This window comes from Protobothrops mucrosquamatus, unplaced genomic scaffold, assembly GCF_001527695.2.
Source record: "Protobothrops mucrosquamatus isolate PMUCROS unplaced genomic scaffold, P.Mucros_1.0 scaffold2413, whole genome shotgun sequence".
Taxonomy (NCBI): Eukaryota; Metazoa; Chordata; class Lepidosauria; order Squamata; family Viperidae; genus Protobothrops; species Protobothrops mucrosquamatus.
The window spans coordinates 116,776-135,867 of record NW_015388485.1 but is presented as its reverse complement, the minus strand read 5'-3'; the positions used below and the strand labels follow the sequence as shown (position 1 = coordinate 135,867).

Genomic DNA, 19,092 nt, shown 5'->3' with positions numbered 1-19,092 from the left:
CTATCTGTCTCAACTCCTGCCCTGCCTTTCTCTCTGCCTTCACAGGTGGTGTCCGAATGGTCTACCCGTCTGCCTTTGTTCTTATCTCTCAAAACGACATTCCCGTGTCCCAGAGCACTTCCACCCCAGGAAGCCACAGCAGCGTGGCCCAACCAGGAGCTGGAACCTTGAAAGACACCAGCGGTTGTGGAATGTTGCTCACACCACCCACTTCTCCGGAGCAGACTGTCATAGGTATGTTTTCTTAGGAAGGGTGTTATTTGAACCCCTGGCTTTTACTGCTGAGATCATTTGGTTCATTCAGCTGCGGATATTGTGGTCTCCTCTTTATGAAACCATATCTTTCCTGAAACCTCTCTTGGTTTTTCTTTCTTAGCACACCAGATTTTCTTGTTTTCTTCTTGATGCACTAAGAATGAAAAACTCAGCCTGCCAGTATTCAGATACATAATGTAGTTCTGGCATCCGTTATCCTCTAGGTAGACATAATTGGTGAACATACTATTAATTATAGCAGTTGTTACTTTTTTTTCCTTCCATGAAACATATTTGCACAAATTAGAAAGACACGGAGAAAGCTGGAAAATAAGTCACCGGGCTGACATTTCAGAAGTACAAAAAACAAGAGGGAATAAATATACCTTAGGAAACTATTTCTCCGGGTGGATGTTGAACAGTTTCCCAGGAATAATAATAAGCAACTAATATATTTTTTTTTTCTCTTAATTGGTGGAATGCCTAGGCTGGCTCCCAGTATTTATGCTGTTTTGTGCAAAGGTTTTGCTTTTTAATGAATTTCTTTCAGCCCTTCAGTGAAATACAAAGAAAGGGGAAGGAAATGTGTGTAGTGATAGAGTCTCCAGCTTAGTGCATTTTGAGAACATAGAATCATAGAGCTGGAAGGGACCTTGGAGGTCTTCTAGTCCAACCCTCTCCTCAAGGCAGGAGACCTTATACCAGCCAGTCAACTAGCTGTCCAGTCTTCACAACGCCAAAGCGACTGAAGGCAGGACAAGAAGCAACAGATGGAAACTAATCAAGGAGAGAAGCAACCTGGAATTAAGGAGAAACTTCCTGACAGTTAGAACAATTAGCCAGTGGAACAACCTGCCTCCAGAAGCGGTGAATGCTCCAACACTGGAAGTTTTTAAGAAGAGACTGGAAAACTATTTGTCTGAAAAGGTATAGGGTTTCCTGCCTGAGCAGGGGGTTGGACTAGATGACCTCCAAGGTCCCTTCCAACTATTATTATTAGTAGTAGTAATAGTAATCCAATCTAGAAATGAAAATAAATTTCAGTCAGAACAGTTCATCAGTGGAACAGCTTGCCTCCTGAAATTGTGGGTACTCCATCACTGGAGATTTTCAAAAACAGACTGGACAACCACTTGTCTGGAACAGCGTAGTGTCCCCTACTTAAGTCCGGGGTTGGACTACAAGACCTCCCAAGGTCCCTTCCACCTCTGTTATTCTGTAATTCTGTAACCATTGTGAAGTTCAGGAAACCAATGCTAGTGGGACCAGTTTTTTTAAAAAAAAAAAACATGCAAGACGGGCATTTGTAAAATTGACACCCAGGAATTTGAAGTATTTCCCTCCCACACCAAAGATTGCGTCATTGTTGAAAGCCAGTCAAGTCCGCATTCCTTGTCAACATAATGGCTGTTCTTTGCAGATCAGAAGTGCACCCCAGATCCTGTCGCTCTTGGAGAAATTCAGAGTTGTTTTGTTTTTTTAAAAAAAGAGAGCAAGAATAAGGGTGTCATTTCCAAGCTTTGAAGCCCCAGAAACAACAATCAGAAAAACTGGCTCCTTGTGTTTTTTGTCATCTCAGCGGCAGACACCCTTTCTCCGTGAATGGCTTTCCCCTCCCCGATCGCTGCTGTGCTTTGGCTGTTTTCAGCGTTTTATTCACAAGGCTTTTTTTCTGGCCATGCCAGACCTTAGAACAAGGAGTTCTGTAAACATGTTTGACCTTGTTGAGGATTTGTACAATTGCCCCCTTTTCCAGCCCAAGCTCGGCGTTGTTTTGACATGTGGTTAAGACGCTGAGCGCGAACAGCAAGCTCCCTCTGCTGCCTGCCTGGATGTGGTGGGTTGGCAGTTCCTTGGCAGTTGGAATTGCTTTCAAACCAGAAATCAGAAATGTGGGGTTACCGTCGCCAAGTTAGAAGCCTCATCTCCTGCCTCCGATGGACGAAGCAGACGGCAAATCCCGAATATGTTTGTGAATGGAGAAGGTGTCCATAACCATGCCCCAATCTTTTCTACAGTTCTCTCTCAAAGTCCTATTAATTTGTGAATAGTATATATTCATTTGATCTAAGAGGCTGCCCCAAAGGCAAAAGGGGATCAAGCTATTCACCAAAGCCCCTGAAAGCAGAACAAGAAGCAGCGGGTGGAAAATAATCAAGGAGAGAAGCAACCTGGAATTAAGGAGGAGTTTCCTGACAGCGAGAACCGTTAACCAGGGGAACAGCTTGCCACCAGAAGTTGTGGGTGCTTTTAAGAAGAGACTGGACAGCCACTTGTCAGGGATGGCATAGGGTCTCCTGCTTGAGCAGGGGGGAGTTGGAGAAGAAGACCCCCTCCCCCAAGGTCCCTTCCAATTCTCTTATTCTGTTACTTATATTTATTTATTTGTCATTAGATTTATAACATGGATGTAACCCTGATGTGAGATGATCAATACAATATTGATGGTTTGAATATTATCACAGCTAGAGGTTTTGGAATTGTTTAGCTGCTCTATCCAGGCAGTAAATGGGAACCCATATACTCCCTCTCTCTGACAAGCTGGGCTTGTCTGTATCAAATCCCAGACTTTGTTTGGGTCTAAAACCAAACTATCGTTCATTTATAAATATATACAAGCTTTGGATATGCGCATTTCTTCACCTTTCCTTATTTGATTCCCTGTCGTCTTCCTTTTCATTTGTATTTTAAATCAGGATAATCCTGTTGCGTCCTGCTCCCTTCCTCTTCACCTTTTTCATTGTAAATTACTACTATATATTATGAATATCTGTTGCTTCCACGCTTTGTATGCTTTTAATGTTCGTCAGCCGCCCAGAGTCACTTCTAGGCAAAATCGGTGGCAAACAAGTCTTAACACGCTCGCAAACAAACTTAATACAATTCTCGAAAACATCTGCCATGTCTTGCAGGCGACAGCGGAGGCATTCCAGCCATCATCAGTCATTCAGCAGCCCCAGATGGAATGGTCGCCATGCAGAGTCCCAAAAAATCGGGGAAGATCCCGCCCAAATTTCAGAACTGTATGGTCCACCGAGTTTGGAAAGAATGCATCCTCAACAGGACACAGTCCAAGTAGGAACATAGCATTTTCTGGGACTTTTTTACTACAAAGTCATTATCATAGCATGCCTCTCTATGGACGTGTTTGTGTACGTGTGTGTGTGTGTGTGTGTGTGTGTGTGTGTGTGTGTGTGTGTGTGTGAGAGAGAGAGAGAGAGAGAGAGAGAGAGAGAGAATAAATGGGTGAATACTTTGTCAAAGAGAGAGAGAGAGAATAAATGGGTGAATACTTTGTCAAAGAGAGAGAGAGAGAGAGAGAGAGAGAGAGAGAGAGAGAATAAATGGGTGAATACTTTGTATGTCAAACTGAATGACTAATTTGGGGAATCGTGTTGAAGAACTGCTGGCCCTAATCTTAATGAGTTGATTGTGAGCCCTACCAAAGTGTCAGATGCGAAGAATCAGGACTAGGTCCAGTCAAGTTGATGACGTGTGTCTTGGTTATATCTCGGATCCCCCCCAAACATATACACATATATATGAAAGCGTGGTGATATTGCTAGTGGTACCTCTGAAGACTGGAGCGGAAAGCACGAACTGTAAATCTCGTTTAGTAATAATACGCAGGTGTGCGAAAAAGCTCAGATGCTGCTGCACATAAATGCAAACTGGGTGCCAACGGGAGTGCGGGGGAGCCAAATTCTCTTTTCGCCAGGCTTGTAAAAAAATACATTTTGCGAAAGTGGTGGCGCTCCATTCACGGAATAACTGATTTGAGAAAACCAAATTTTCAAAGTCGATTAAAAATAGCTTCATTTACCTTGGGAAGCCTTGGTCATTCATTCATTCCCACTTACCTCTCGAACTTGTACACGCTTAAATTCAGGCTTCCTAGCCTGCAGACAACATACTTACCTGTGTTTTAATTCCTACCAGAAGGAATCCAGTCCCCACTACCAATATGGAGGAAGACGCACCCATCAACTGTATTTCTTGGGATTTTGTTGATCCAGCCCAAAGAGTCTCCTGCTCTTGTTCCAGGTCAGTATAAGAGAGAATTGCAAAAGGGGTGAATATCTGTAGCTGGGGGGGGTGGGTGTAGGATGAGCGTGGAGGTCCGTTCTCCGAGCCTGGGGGGTCGTTTTCCGAAGGTTACACTACCAGGCTAGGTAACTACCTTCAGCGGTGTGTAGTGGATGTCAGTGTTCTTTTTATATAGGTGTGGCAGTGTCGAGTGAGGGTCTTGTGATGGGCCAGGTGTGAGTCATCCGAGAGAGGCTGGTGATGGGGAGGTAACTTCAGATCAGGGTCTGTCGTTGCAGGGTGTGAATTATCGTGGGTCAGGTGTGAGGCGTCAGTGGGAGGCTGACAGTGGATCTTGTGAAGGGGAGATTATGTCAGGTCAGGTGATTGGAAGGTGAACTGCTGGGGGGAGAGCAGGGGGGGGGATCTTGAGGGTTGATGCTGTCTCCAAGTGACTGTTCGATTGATTTGGATTCTGAGAGGTTCGTACACTGGTTGAAGACCAACAGCTCGTGGTACCCACCTTGACTTAATGACAGCATGTCCGTAGGTTGAGATCACACAAGCACTCAACACACACACACATTCCCACATTTATGCACAGGAAACTCCGCTTAGCACCTGTACCTTTCCAGAAGATCAGCTACTTGTCTCTAGCTAGTTCATGTGAAAGTCATGGCTGATTCGCCGTGGATAAATGACCAAGCTGAGCAGGACCTCATCAGGACCACCTGCTCTATCTGCAAGATCACTGTTAAACATAACTGGCTTCTCAATCAGACAGCTCTCTCTGCCTCTGAACGAATCTTTCCCCCCGAGCATATTCTTTAGAGCAATGGTGTCCAATCCCGGAAACCTTTAAGACTTGTGAACTCGCGTCCGTAGGGCTATGTATGTGAGATTGGTGTAGTGCTGGTCTAGAGACCAGGAGACGGTGAGTTCTGGTCCCACCTTAGTAAGGCGTGAAAGCTGACCGGCTGACTTTGGGCCAGTCGCCAGGAGACGGTGAGTTCCAGTGCCACCTTAGACAAAAAAAAAAAGCTGGCTGAATTCTGGAAGTTGAAGTCCACCCATCTCAAGGTTGAGAACCGCTGCTTTCAAATGAGAGTGTCCAACCGTGGCAACTTTTAAGACTTGTGGACCCAGGAATTCTGGGAGCGGAAGTCCACGGGGTCTTAAAAGTCGCCAGGGTTGGACACCCTTGCTTTAAGAGCCCGTTGGCTAACTTCTTTCCCATTTCCTTTCTCTTTTTTTTCCCCCTTTTTTTCCCCAGGCACAAACTCCTCAAGCAACGCTGTGCCGTGGGTTCCAGCCGTCCACCCACGATATCACAGCCGGGCTTCGGAGGGGGAACCTCGTCCTCTTCCGCCTTGCCCCCTCCCGCCTCTAAGCACAAAACCACCGAGAGGCAGGAGAAGTCGGAGAAAGTTCAGAAGAGGTCGTTGCTGCCGTTTCACCATCGTCCCTCGGTCACCGAAGAGCTGTGCATGGAGCAGGACCCTTCGGGGCCGAAGCTGGCCTTGGCCGGGGTGGAACCCTCCTTAGAAGCTGCTAGTAATAGGAAGTACGAGAAGCCGCTCTCCCTGCCTCCCAGGCACCCGAGGAAGCCAGCCCATTCGGATCCTATGGATTCCCCCCGTTCCCCCATCTCTCCTCTACCCCCAACCCTCAGCCCCCAGCCCAGGGGGCAGGAAACCGACAGCTTGGACCCACCGTCCGATGCGGTGAATCCGGCCCTCTACAGCAACGGATTAGAACTCCAGCCCATCGCCAGCGCTGAGGACCGGACCGTCCTGGCCGGTCCAAGGTTGCCTCTGATGGCCGAAGTCAGCGAGACGGCGTTGTATTGTGGCGTGGTGCACAACCAGGAGTCGCCCAACAAGTGGCAGGGATACTCTCTCCCTCTACCCAGCGATCTCGAATTCAGACCTCCGGAGCTCCAGGGGGAGATCCAGGACGTCAGGATGGAGGCGTCGTCGTCTGAAAACAGCGCACTGAAAAGGTGAGTCTGAACGCTCTTTCAGAGGAGTCTGGCGGTGGTCCGGGGTTGCCCTTTGGGGGGGGTCCGCTCCAGGGGTTGGTGGGGCGGTTGGCGCGTCCTCACCGATGAAACTCGGTCTGAAAAGGCAAAGGTGAGCGGCCTGTATTTACGTAAAAGGTTAGGGACCCATAATCGTTACCTGGAAATTTCTGTACCTGGGGCTGTCTCCAGGTGCTAAGACTTTCCCCGTGAATAAATGACGGGAAAGATAGGATAGGATAGGATAGGATAGGATAACCTTTATTGTCATTTTTTTTTTACTGTGGACACAACGGCACACATCAAAAAATGAAATTTAGTTGCCGGCTGTCAAAGACAAACAAAACTGATTGCAGCGAATTAACGCATAAGGATGTATACAGATAGTCCTCAACTTACAAGAGTTCATTTCGCGATCATTCGAAGTTCCAACGGTGCTGAAAAAAGGGACTTGTGACCGTTTTTCACACTTAACGACCGTTGCAGCCTCCCCATGATCAAAATTCAGATCTTTGGCAATCGACTCACATTTATGACAGTCGCAGAGTCCCAGGGTCACGTGATCCCCTTTGGCGATCTCCCGATGAGCAAAGCCAGTGGGGAAGCTGGGTTTACAGTTAGTCCTCGACTTACAACAGTTCGTTTAGTGACCGTTCAAAGTTGCAACAGCACTGAAAAAAGGGACTTAGGACCATTTTTCAGGGTTATGTATGGCCTTTGCAGCATCTCCATGATCAAAATTCAAATGCTGGGCACCTGGTTCCTATTTATGCCGGTCGCAGTGTCCCCAGGTTATGTCATCCCCTTTTGCAACCTTCTGAAAAAGCCAAATCAATGGGGGGAAGCCAAATTCACTTAACAACCGTGTTACTAACTTCACAATTGCAGTGATTCGCTTAAGAGCCGTGGGAAGGAAGGTGGTAAAACGGGACAAAATCAATTTAACAGCTGACTCTCTTAGCAGCGGAAACGGAGGGCTCAGCTGTGGTTGTAAATCAAAATTACGGGAAGCACAATTTTCAAGCCATCATACCACAGTGTAAATAGCAGATGGTCCTGTGAACACACAGCAGTGCTTTGGTGCCAGTTAGGTAGAGCTGTGCTCTGTGCTCCACGCACCTGTGTTTTCCGTCATAAATGAGAATAATTCTTTAAGGAGGTCACGTGGCATGATCCCTACGATGACAGAAAGATTTGTATCCCGGGAGATTATTTTGAGATGACCTATCAGAATACCTAAGGATACCAATGGATATTTAAAGCAGGAACATTGGAAAACCCGAGTTGGGATAAGAGACTCCTTGCTAGCTTTTGAAATGACTTCCCAGGTCGTGGTTTCCTCCTATGCCTTTCTTCAGAAATCATAATGATATAAAGCAGGCTGATACGGGAATGTATCGGGCGCTTCCCCATTTATTTTTCTCTTTGTGGTGAGTTAGAACATACTAAATATCACATCACGTAATTATATTATTACAGTTTACTGGGGAAGGAAAAAAAAAAGAAAAGAAAAAAGCCACAGGGCAGATTTTGTACGGCACATTATCCATAATAATAACCAGCCAAGGCCTAAAATATTGATGTCAGGCTTCAAGAATACTACAAATTAGCGCCAGCAACGTGTATCCTCAAATTATCTCAGAATAACAGCGCAGTCTCCTGCAGTTATTCAGGTACTTCCACTGAATGGTGCTCTAAAACCTCTCCGTCAAGGAGAGGTGTCACACAGAGGGAACCCTGTAGATGTTAGACCAAGAGAAAGCCATAAACCTGGGATTAAACATGATTAGGTAGGTTCTCAAGAAAAGCTGGCTGCATCAAATTGATGTCCCGGAGGATAGGAGATTGAAACAAATAATATATTAGCAGCTGTAAAAGTTAAATTCTGGGAATCCCCCTTTCCTGTTTTAAGTTGAGAAGATTTCCTAAGCTTACAGAGGGGATCATTGGATTTAATAATTGAAGAAAAACAGTGAAGTAAAATGTGTGCACACAGAGAGAAAGAGGGAGGGAGAGAGAGAGAGAGGGATGGAAGGAGAGAGAGAGAGAGGAATGTATAGGAATGTATATTGTGTGTTTCTTTTTCATCTACTGTAGGCTCTTAGCACAACCTAATAAAAGATTTAAAATCGTGGAGGAGACCCTACCTGTTCCAGCAGTGAATTACCTGGACCCCTTACCGCTAATTCCTCAATCTGGTGAATGCTTGGGAGATGCCACGGATCCGTACACGTTTCAGGATGGGGACATCAAATACAGCTTCACGGGCACTAAAAAATGCAAACTTGGGACTGATCGAGAATCTCTGAAGAAGAATAAGGTACCCATCGAAGTAGAAACATAAACCTTGGTAGAGCAATTTATGGTCTTCTGTGTGCCCCTCAGCTTGATTTAATTCTTAGTCAGACTTCATACTTGAGCGTACACAACATGCTTAACATGGTTATAGAATTATATAATATAGAGTTATATTATAACACAGGGCACCTGGGTTAAGCATCAGGAAAAGCAACCAGGTTTAAAATGCAACCACTAGGTCTTTAAATAACTTGTTTAGGTCTTTATATCACTTAGTTAAGTGTGTCAGAGAAAGATGGCAGATAGATAGATAGATAGATAGATAGATAGATAGATAGATAGATAGATAGATAGATAGATAGATAGATAGATAGATAGATAGATAGATAGATAGCATAAATAATGGATGATAGATAGATAGATAGATAGATAATAGATAGATAGATAGATAGATAGATAGATAGATAGATAGATAGATAGATAGATAGATAGATAGATAGATAGATAGATAGATAATGGATGATAGATAGACAGACAGACAGACAGACAGATAGAGATGGATGGATGGATGGATAGATGGATAGATGGATAGATGGATGGATAATAGATAGATACATAGATCGATAGATAGGATAGGTAGGTAGGTAGGTAGGTAGGTAGATAGATATAGATTAGTAGATAGTTGGAGGGAAGGAGGGGGAGAGAGAGAGAGAGTGCTAAAATAATTCAAGATCTTTTCCTTCTCATTTACTTTTGGATTTTCACAGTATTGACCTCAATAACAGTCGGTTAAATTCTTTGTGATTGCAGCCAGAAGATGGAACTGCAGCTAAAGAGCTGGCTTCAGGAGGCCATTCAACCACCCTGCCAGATGGGAAAGATGCAATGTCTATCTTCAGTTCTGCACCTAAGACAGGTATGCTGTAGGGGAATTGTCAACAGCAACCACGAGTCACCGACCTTTTTGCAACAACCAAACAGAAGAAAAGGTGGGACAGTGGTAACGTTCAGTTTTTGAATAATTTCCCCCGGGCATTGCTTTTTGCTGAGTCTCTAATTAGGCATTTTTAAGGATACATTTTGGAACGTGGGAAATTGTCTGTTGTGCTTTCTCACTTCTTGATGGGTTGTTTTTTTTTGCTTCTTCTTCTTCTTCTCCCAGATACGCGGCAAGATAATTCTGCTGGCCGAGCTGGTTCTGGCAGCTTAACACAAGTCACTGACTTGGCTCCTTCTCTCCATGATTTGGATAATCTCTTTGATAATTCAGATGAAGATGAGCCTGGCGTAAGTTTGCGATGAATCGAGGTTGATCCTTGGGACCGTGTCCTGTTGACCTTGAGGTTGCAAAGTATGAAGTTAGTTCTCACAAAAGAGAATATTCGTAGTCCAGGGTTGAACTGTGGGGTCCTTAGTGCTCTCTGAGCTTGGTGGTTTCCATGCAGACATTTCATTACCAAACTAGGTAACCACCTCAGTGCTAGAAGGGGGTGGGGTTTGTGGAGTGGAGGAGAAGGGGGAAAGAGGAGGAGTACAATGAGGACAACTGGGGGGTCTTCAGTCCTCTCTGAGTTTGTTGTTGGTGGTGGTGGTGGTGGAGGAGGAGGACTGTGGGGTCCTTGGCACTCTTTGAGCCTGGTTGTTTTCTTGCAGATGTTTCATTACCAAACTAGGTAATATCATCAATGCACTTACATAGTTTGGCAATGCAACATCTGCAAGAAAATAGCTCAACTCCGTGAGCACCAAGGATCTTACAGCTAGTTCTGTTTCCAACAACACCGCCTATGAAACCAGAATTGTACTTACTTATTTATTTTTTGAGTCGACGCGGCAAGTTTTATTACCAAATCCCTTTGACATTTTCTAGGTATATAGGCATGAAATAAACCAATGAATGTATAAATAAGAAAGCTGACAAATCTACAATTTCTCCCCTCTGGATTCAATAAGTAATTGTCTGCTGTGAACACCACATGGGCGTTGGGAAGGGCATCCGGTCAGTAAACGCTCAGCTCCATTCAGTCGCCCCGATGCAAGGGATTACAGGATTGTTAAAAGAAAAAGATATATATATATATATTTGCTTTGTGATATATGTGTATGTTTTAATTGCAAACTTAGGCTGTCTCCCCTCCCCTCCGATCGTCAAAAATGCCAGCGGTGGGAGCTGAAGAGCGGCATCTAAGCAAGGATGCAAGGACAGCTGTTCCTTATCCTCCAAGTAAGTAACTCCAGCATTGTTCCAGTATATAGTTAAAGATTACACTCCCCTTTCTTTCCCAGACTGAAACCAGTTTTCCTGCTCCAGTTCAAAACTGAACAAAAGGAGGAAACAAACGTGTCCCTTATAAAAAGGGCGCTGATGGTTCTTTTGAAAGAGTTAATATTGGCTGAGATCTGAGGTGATCCAGCTTTGCTTAATCAGAGGCCACGATCTATGGACATCAGTGTCCAATAATTACTTTTTATCTCAGTAATCGATCAGATCCTGTATTTACCTATGGATTGATTGATATCGTAGAAATAAACAAACCCAAACTTAAGAATCCCAAAGCAAAATGATCTCACACCCAATGAAAGGAAATTAAAAAAAATCAAAATCCTACAATGTGGCCCTAATAAAAAGCGATATCTTGACCAGGGCAGCGTCCTTTCAGTACCAGTATTCACAAAAGGCTATATTGGCTTGTCAGCTGATCTGGACAGCATTATTACCGCAGATAATAGCGTTCGGGCCAGAGGGAAATGGCGATTGTTTTAATTTGAGAATGTATTCATTTCAAAGCTGTCACTTGAAAAGTAGACGGGTGAAATTGATTGAGGGCCATGGAAGCCAATGCTTTCTAACCGAGGCTGTAATTTGTATCTTCATTAAGTCTATCAAGATGGAGGGATTAAACCCATCAATTTTCAATCTGCTGCTCCTTAGTATTCCATGAAGAATTGAAAGGAAGCGGACAGATGTTTGCAGGAGGCTTTTAAAATCCCCCTGACAGAATTACAGAATAACAAGGTTGGAAGGGACCTTGGAGGTCTTCTAGTCCAACCCCCTGCTTGAGCAGCAGGTCCTATACGATTCCAGACAAGTGGTTGTCCAGTCTCTTCTTGAAAATCTCCAGTGATGGAGCACCCACAATTTCTGGAGGCAAAGCCATTCCACTGGTTGTTCTCACTGATAGGAAATGTCTGCTTAATTTTAGCTTGGATCGCTCTTTGATAAGCTTCCACCCATTGCTTCTTGTCCTGCCCTCAGGTGTTTTGGAGAATAGAAAGTGTGTGTGTGTTTGTGTGCAGTAAAACTGTTGCATTCCTTTTTCACAAGGGTAAAACCACAAGAATTTACAAGAGTGTTCCCCAACATTTCTGGCTTTACAGACCAGCTGGGGGGGTGGGGGGGTGGGTGGAAGAGAGGGGGTCTTCGAGACTGTCAGATGTTCCCCCCCCCACTTCCTTTTAATCCTCACATAGGCTTAAGTCAGATCAACAACATGTTATTTGTTTAAATTTTAAGAGAAAAATAAAAGCATCGGTGTTTTGTTTCTGCGTGGATTTATGACCTTTTTAACGCTGAAGCTGTCTTTTTCCAGCTGTTGCCGATCTGCAGCGAATGTTCCCCACCCCGCCATCCTTAGAGCAGCACCCGGCTTTTTCACCCGTCATGAGCTACAAAGATGGCATCAGCTCAGAGACCGTCACCACGCTGGGGATGATGGAGAGCCCGGTGGTCAACATGGTGGCGACTCAACTCACCGAGTTTAAAATGGAAGTGGAAGATGGCTTGGGCAGTCCAAAGCCAGAAGAAGTCAAGGTAATAGATCAAGTCAAGATCACGGGAAGCGCTAATACCGCTTTACAATGCCTTGGTAAGACCACACTTGGGAAATTGCTTCAGTTTGGGTCGCCCTAATATAAAAAAAGATGTTGAGACTCTGGAAAGAGTGCAGAGAAGAGCAACAAAGAGGATCAGGGGACTGGAGGCTAAAACATAGAACGGTTGCTGGAATGTCTAGTTTAATGAAGAGAAGGACTAGGAGTGACATGATAGATAGCAGTCTTCCAGTATCTCAGGGGCTGCCCCAAAGAAGAGGGAGTCAAGATATTCTCCAAAGCGCCCGAAGGCAGGACAAGAAGCAACAGATGAAAACTAATCAAGGAGAGAAGCAACCTGGAACTAAGGAGAAACTTCCTGACAGTTAGAACAATTAACCAGTGGAACAACCTGCCTCCAGAAGCGGTGAATGCTCCAACACTGGATGTTTTTAAGAAGAGACTGGACAGCCATTTGTCTGAAATGGTATAGGGTTTCCTGCCTGAGCAGGGGGTTGGACTAGATGACCTCCAAGGTCCCTTCCAACTCTGTTACAGGCAGTCCTCAACTTAACGACCACATTTGAGCCCAGAATTTATGTTGTCAAGCGAGGCATTTGCTAAGTGGGTTTTGCCCCGTTTTACGACTTGTCTCACAGCCTTTGTTAAGTAAACCATTGCAGTTCTTAAATTAGTAACACGGTTGTTAAACGAATCTGTTTTCCTCATTGACTTTGTTCGTCAAAAGGGGATCGCATGACTCCGGGTCACTGCGACTGTCATAACCGTTGTAACTTCGAACGGTCAATAAATGAACTGCCGTACGTCGAGGACTGCCTGTACCCCGTTATTCTGTCCGTGGACTAATACTAGTCAAACACTGAAGAATTAAGGCGAGAAGTTTGGTGGTGTCATCTGAGATGGTCCTTCTAATTGAGCCATCCAGAAATAACATCGTGCCTTAGTACAGGTGTCCCCAACCCCCCAGGCTGTGGACCGGCACCGGTCCGCAGCATGGGCAGAACCTGGGCCGTGCAAACTAGCAAAGCCTCATCTGTGGGATGCAGGCAGCATGAGAAACCACGTCTTCTCCGGTCCGCGTAAAAACCTCTCTCCAAGGAGCCGGTCCCTGGTGCCCAAAAGGTTGAGGGCTGCTATCTTAGTGCAGTATGCAAAACCAGCTCTGTAGTGTGAGAAGGCTGATCTGTATTCAGGATATGCTCTAGATAAATACATCTGTTTCTCTGTACATTGTGAATTCTTTTAGTCATCAAAATGTCTCGTGCCTCCGGGTGGTTAATACAAATAACAGCCTCCCTTACAATATCTGCAGTTAACGTAGCGCTGGATGTTTAGTCTAGCTGCAGTATTAAATGTAGGTTAATCCCAGAATGTTCTGGTTTGCTGCAGATGTAACGAGAGAGCAGATCTTTCTGAGTCTCGGGGAGGAGACATTATTAGACGTTATTCCTCTTTTACGTGCCGTTGATTCCTTTTTTTCCCAAAGGGTGTGATTTTTTAGATAGAACGCAATCAGCCAACAAGGAGGAAACCTGGATATGGTGCTGATGTGGGAAGAGATCACCCTCCTTTTATGCTCTCTTCATTTCTCCCAACTTTTGTTCATAGCCTCCATTCGCAACCATCGCCTCAGTTTCTGGATGTTGCCCAGGTTGAAGAGAAAACGTCTTCTCTTTCGTTGAAAATATACAGGAATGATATGCCCAGAGGATACACATTTGCTCCTTCCATCTGAAAAATTTCAACTGCTGTTGTTAGGAAGGGAGGAGAACAGGGAGACCTCTGTCAGGCAATGATGTCATTTTCATGTGTTGTATTATGCGTCGTTAAAAAGAAAAGGAAGCTAGATATGAAATTGGTTTTTTTTACTTGATCTCTCTCTCTCTCTTTCACCTTCCTCCCTATCTACCTCTCCATCTGTCCATGTCTCTTATCTGTCTCATCTCTCTCTCTCTCTCTCTCTCTCTCTCTCTCTCTCTCTCTCTCTCTCTCTCTCTCTCTCTCTCTCACTCTCTCTCTCTCTCCCCTATCTGTCCATCTCTTCTGTCTGTCTGATCTCTCTCTCTTTTTCTCTCTCTGTCTCTCTCCCCCTGTATCCATCTCTTCTGTCTCAACTTTTTATCTATCCCTCCTGTCTGTCTGATCTCTCTCTTTTTCTCTCTCTGTCTCTCTCCCCCTGTATCCATCTCTTCTGTCTCAACTTTCTATCTATCCCCCCTGTCTGTCTGATCTCTCTCTTTTTCTCTCTCTGTCTCTCTCCATCCATCCATCCATGACAAACCTTCCCTCTCCTTGATTTTGCAGGATTTTTCCTTTGTGCACAAGGCATCCACGTTTCAGCCCTTTATGGGTTCTTCTATGTTTGCCCCGTTGAAGATGCTTCCCAGCCAGTGCCTGCTCCCACTGAAAATCCCCGAGGCCTGTGTCTACCGGCCTTCTTGGGCTATTCCTCCCAAAATTGAGCAACTTCCTTTACCACCTTCAGCTGCTTTCATCAGAGATGGTTACAAGTAAGTACAGCAAGGACGTGTATGTTCAAACCAGCTCTCAGCTCTCTTTCTTGGTTATTTCTCGACCCACAACAGGTAAAAACAATCCAATAAAAACAAATTAGAAACCAATATACAAGGATATAAAAACTAACCACAATAATTTTTGAACTCCCTATGATAAAGAATAGCATTTTGCCCTTTCAAGTGCTTTATTTCTGAAAAATCAAAGGCTGTATTTTGATGGGGGCTAATGGATCTTGGGAACCACTTGATGGTAAGCGTTGACCCTTCCAGCAGATCTGGCCTAATCAAATTAGCCAGAATAAAGGATGCTCGGCCAATAAACAAATCATAAAAACAAATCTTAAGTCTACTAATAACATTCCTATAAGTTTTAATCAGGTTAAAGCAGACCTGGTCATTTTATAGCCTCCCGGTTACATCTGGCCTTTTGGTGGTGCCTGTCCAGCCCTTGTGGATTTGTTAGAAATTCTGTTTATATACAGCACCACAAACAAAGAATACAGTCACCATGTGCTTTACTGCTTAACTGCTCAACTGTAATAGGAAATATGAAACTCTACTTAGTACAAAAGAACGTAGAGTATATACTTGTAAACACTGCCATCTACTGGCTGAGTACTACAGTAGTTGTTGCATAAAAATATATTCCAACAAAATGTATTCCAACAGGATTGCTTTTATTTTGAAGGCGATTGCCTTCTCCTCCTCCTCCTGCTCCTCTCCACAAACCCACTCCCTTCTAGCACTGATGGTGTTACCTAGTTGGGTCATGAAACGTCCGCAAGAAAACCACCAAGCTCAGAGAGCACCAAGAACCCCCCAAGTTCAACCCTGAACTACAAAGAGCCTCTTCTATTGGTAATGGGGTTGTTCACATCTTGTGCCAATGCCGAAAGGAACGCATTGACCGCTTCCAGGTTGCCAAGCCCTTGTCAGTTCTGAAGCCAGTACTTGAATAAATCCTGCTAGAAATACAGCTACAAAATATAGATTTTTTCTTTCTTTCTTTCTCTGCTTGCAGCAATATACCCAGCGTTGGAAGCCTGGCAGATCAAGACTACCTTCAAATGAACACTCCACAAATGAGCACTCCGGTCACACTAAACAGCACTGCGCCTGCCAGTAACAGCGGGGCAGGGGTGTTGCCGTCCCCGGCCACCCCTCGCTTCTCTGTCCCCACCCCGCGCACACCCAGGACTCCACGGACACCGAGAGGCGGGGGCACCGCCAGCGGGCAAGGCTCAGTGAAATACGACAGCACGGACCAAGGCTCGCCAGCTTCCACGCCCTCCACCACCCGGCCCCTCAATTCCGTGGAACCGGGCACTGTCCTGCCCATTCTGGAAGCCCACAGCCTCTACGTCATGCTCATCCTCTCCGACTCCGTGCTGAACATCTTCAAAGACCGCAATTTCGACAGCTGCTGCATCTGTGCCTGCAACATGAACATCAAGGGCGCCGACGTCGGGCTGTACATCCCCGACACGTCGAAAGAGGACCAATATCGCTGCACTTGCGGGTTCAGTGCAATCATGAATCGCAAACTAGGGTACAACTCGGGCCTGTTCATTGAGGACGAGTTAGATATTTTCGGCAGGACTTCAGACATCGGCCAGGTGGCCGAAAGGAGGCTGATGATGAGTCAGAACACCTTAATTCCTCAGCTGGGGGAAGGCAGCAAAAGGGCTCAGGAGCCCCCCGTGAGCCTCCTCCTCCTCCTTCAGAACCAACACACCCAACCTTTCACCTCCCTAAGCTGCTTGGACTACATGTCCGTCACCAGTCGGCCCGCGCTCTCTTACACGAACTGGAGTTACGACAGGGTTCAGGCTGAAAGCCACGACTCCTGGAACGAGTGCTTTAACGCCCTGGAGCAAGGCCGCCAGTACGTGGACAACCCGACGGGCGGGAAAGTGGACGAAGCTCTCGTCCGGAGCGCTACCGTTCACTCTTGGCCTCACAGCAACGGTAGGAAGCTCAGTTTTGTTTCAAACACTTTTATTTGGAAGAGAATAGCTTTGATTTGGCCAAGTGCGGCTAGGCCAGAGGTGGGATTCCACTAGCTCGCACCACTTTGGCAGAACCGGTAGCTAATTCTTTGTTGACCAGGCCCAGAATGGACTTCCGGCATCCATACAGAGAACCGGTTGTTCCCGTATTTCAGGGGTCTTCAAACTTGGCCCTTTTATGACTTGTGGACTTCAAGTCCCAGAATTCCTCAGCCAGGATAAGATAGGATAGGATATAGGATATAGGATAGAGGATAGGATAGGATAGGATAGCTGGAAGGGACCTTGGAGGTCTTCTAGTCCAGCCCCCTGCTCAAGCAGGAGAACCTATACTATCTCAGACAGGTGATTGTCCAGTCTCTTCTTAAAAATCTCCAGTGATGGAGCACCCACGATTTCTGGAGGCAAGCTGTTCCACTGGTTGATTGTCCTCACTGTTAGGAAGTTTCTCCTTAATTCCAGGTTGCTTCTCTCCTTTATCAGTTTCCAACCATTGTTTCTCGTCCTTCCCTCCGGTACTTTGGTGAACAACCTGACCCCCTCTGCTTTGTGACAGCCCCTCAGATACTGGAACACTGCTATCATGGGATAGGAACCAGGTTATTAGGATGCAGAAATAGAGCAGAGCTTCCTTGGAATGTTGACTCTTTAATCTTTATGAAATACCTTGGCTGTTCTGAAAACAATACAGTGCTAGCAACGATGATATATATATATTCACCATTCATGACACGGCTGTGCTGTGTGTGTGTGCTTTTCCCCCCAGTTCTAGACATCAGCATGCTTTCCTCCCAAGACGTGGTGCGCATGCTTCTCTCCCTCCAGCCTTTCCTGCAGGATGCCATTCAGAAGAAGAGGACTGGCAGGACCTGGGAGAACATCCAGCATGTCCAGGGACCCCTCACCTGGCAGCAGTTCCATAAAATGGCAGGACGGGGAACCTACGGTAGAGTTGGCGGAAGAAAAGGAGTTTATAACCGCCGTGTTTTCCTGAAAATAAGACGCAGCCGGAAAATAAAGCCCCGGCGTGATTTTTCCAGGATGCTCATAATATAAGCCTCACCCCCAAAAATAAGCCCCAGTTAAGTTTGTCAGCCAGCTGGAGGCATTTAGTACCGTATTTCCCCAAATGTAAGCCCTAACAAGAAAATAAGCCCTAATGCGTCTTTCGGAGCAAAAATTAATACAAAGCGGTCTTATTTCCAGGGAAACACGATATATCCAAGCTTCCTTTGCCCAGCTCAGCTGGGCAGGAGTGGATCTGGATAGGTTTTGGTTTGTGAACTGTAACACAGGTAATCCTCAACTTACAACGGTTCATTTAGGGACCGTTCAAAGTTACAACGGCACTGAAAAAGAGTGACCCACGACCGTTTTTCACACTGACGGCTGTTGCAGCATCCCCAGGGTCACGTGATCAAAACTTCAGACGTTTGGCAACTGAGTTGTATCTATGACAGGTCCCCGTGTCCCCTTTTGTGACCGTCTTGAGAAGCAAAGTCAAGGGGGAGGCCAGATTTACTGAGCAATTGCAATGATTGGCTTAACAACAGTGGGAAGAAAAGTCGTAAAACGGGGCAAAACTCCCTTGACAAATCTTTCGCTTAGCAACAGAAATGTTGGTCCTCAGGTCATAAGCTGAGGACCGCCTGTAGTCTGAAGCGTTGGCTTAATGGAGACGCTCAGCCTTCCAGTTTTCACCGCTGTTCAGGTCCCAGGTTCTGAATGTCCCTCTTGATGTTTAGGTTCCGAAGAGTCGCCTGAGCCTCTTCCGATCCCCACCTTGTTGGTTGGCTATGACAAGGACTTCCTGACAATCTCTCCGTTCTCCCTGCCATTCTGGGAGAGGCTGCTCTTAGATCCTTACGGGGGTCACCGGGATGTCGCCTACATTGTGGTGTGTCCAGAAAACGAGGCCTTGCTTGATGGAGCCAAAACTTTCTTCAGGGACTTGAGCGCAGTATATGAGGTGGGTGACCCTCTCCTCTCGCCTCCTCTCCTCTCCCCTTTCCTCCTCTCCCCTCCCCTCCCCTCTCCCCTCCTCTCCTCTCCTCTCCTCTCCCCTTTCCTCCTCTCCTCTCCCCTCCTCTCCTCTCTTCTCCTCTCCTCTCCTCTTCCCTTTCCTCCTCTCCTCTCC

General features: G+C 45.8%; 1 protein-coding gene across 1 annotated transcript in view; it reads left to right on the top strand.

Annotated features, from left to right (window-relative positions):
* MED13L (mediator complex subunit 13L) overlaps positions 1-19,092 on the top strand; it is a 105,003-nt gene that overhangs the window by 69,905 nt on the left and 16,006 nt on the right. The window contains 13 exon segments of the mRNA XM_029285881.1: positions 46-234; positions 3,168-3,330; positions 4,195-4,299; positions 5,555-6,283; positions 8,399-8,621; positions 9,410-9,515; positions 9,762-9,886; positions 10,724-10,823; positions 12,190-12,410; positions 14,735-14,940; positions 15,968-16,914; positions 17,722-17,901; positions 18,701-19,051. Of these exon segments, the coding sequence (XP_029141714.1) occupies positions 46-234; positions 3,168-3,330; positions 4,195-4,299; positions 5,555-6,283; positions 8,399-8,621; positions 9,410-9,515; positions 9,762-9,886; positions 10,724-10,823; positions 12,190-12,410; positions 14,735-14,940; positions 15,968-16,914; positions 17,722-17,901; positions 18,701-19,051 (3,645 nt within the window).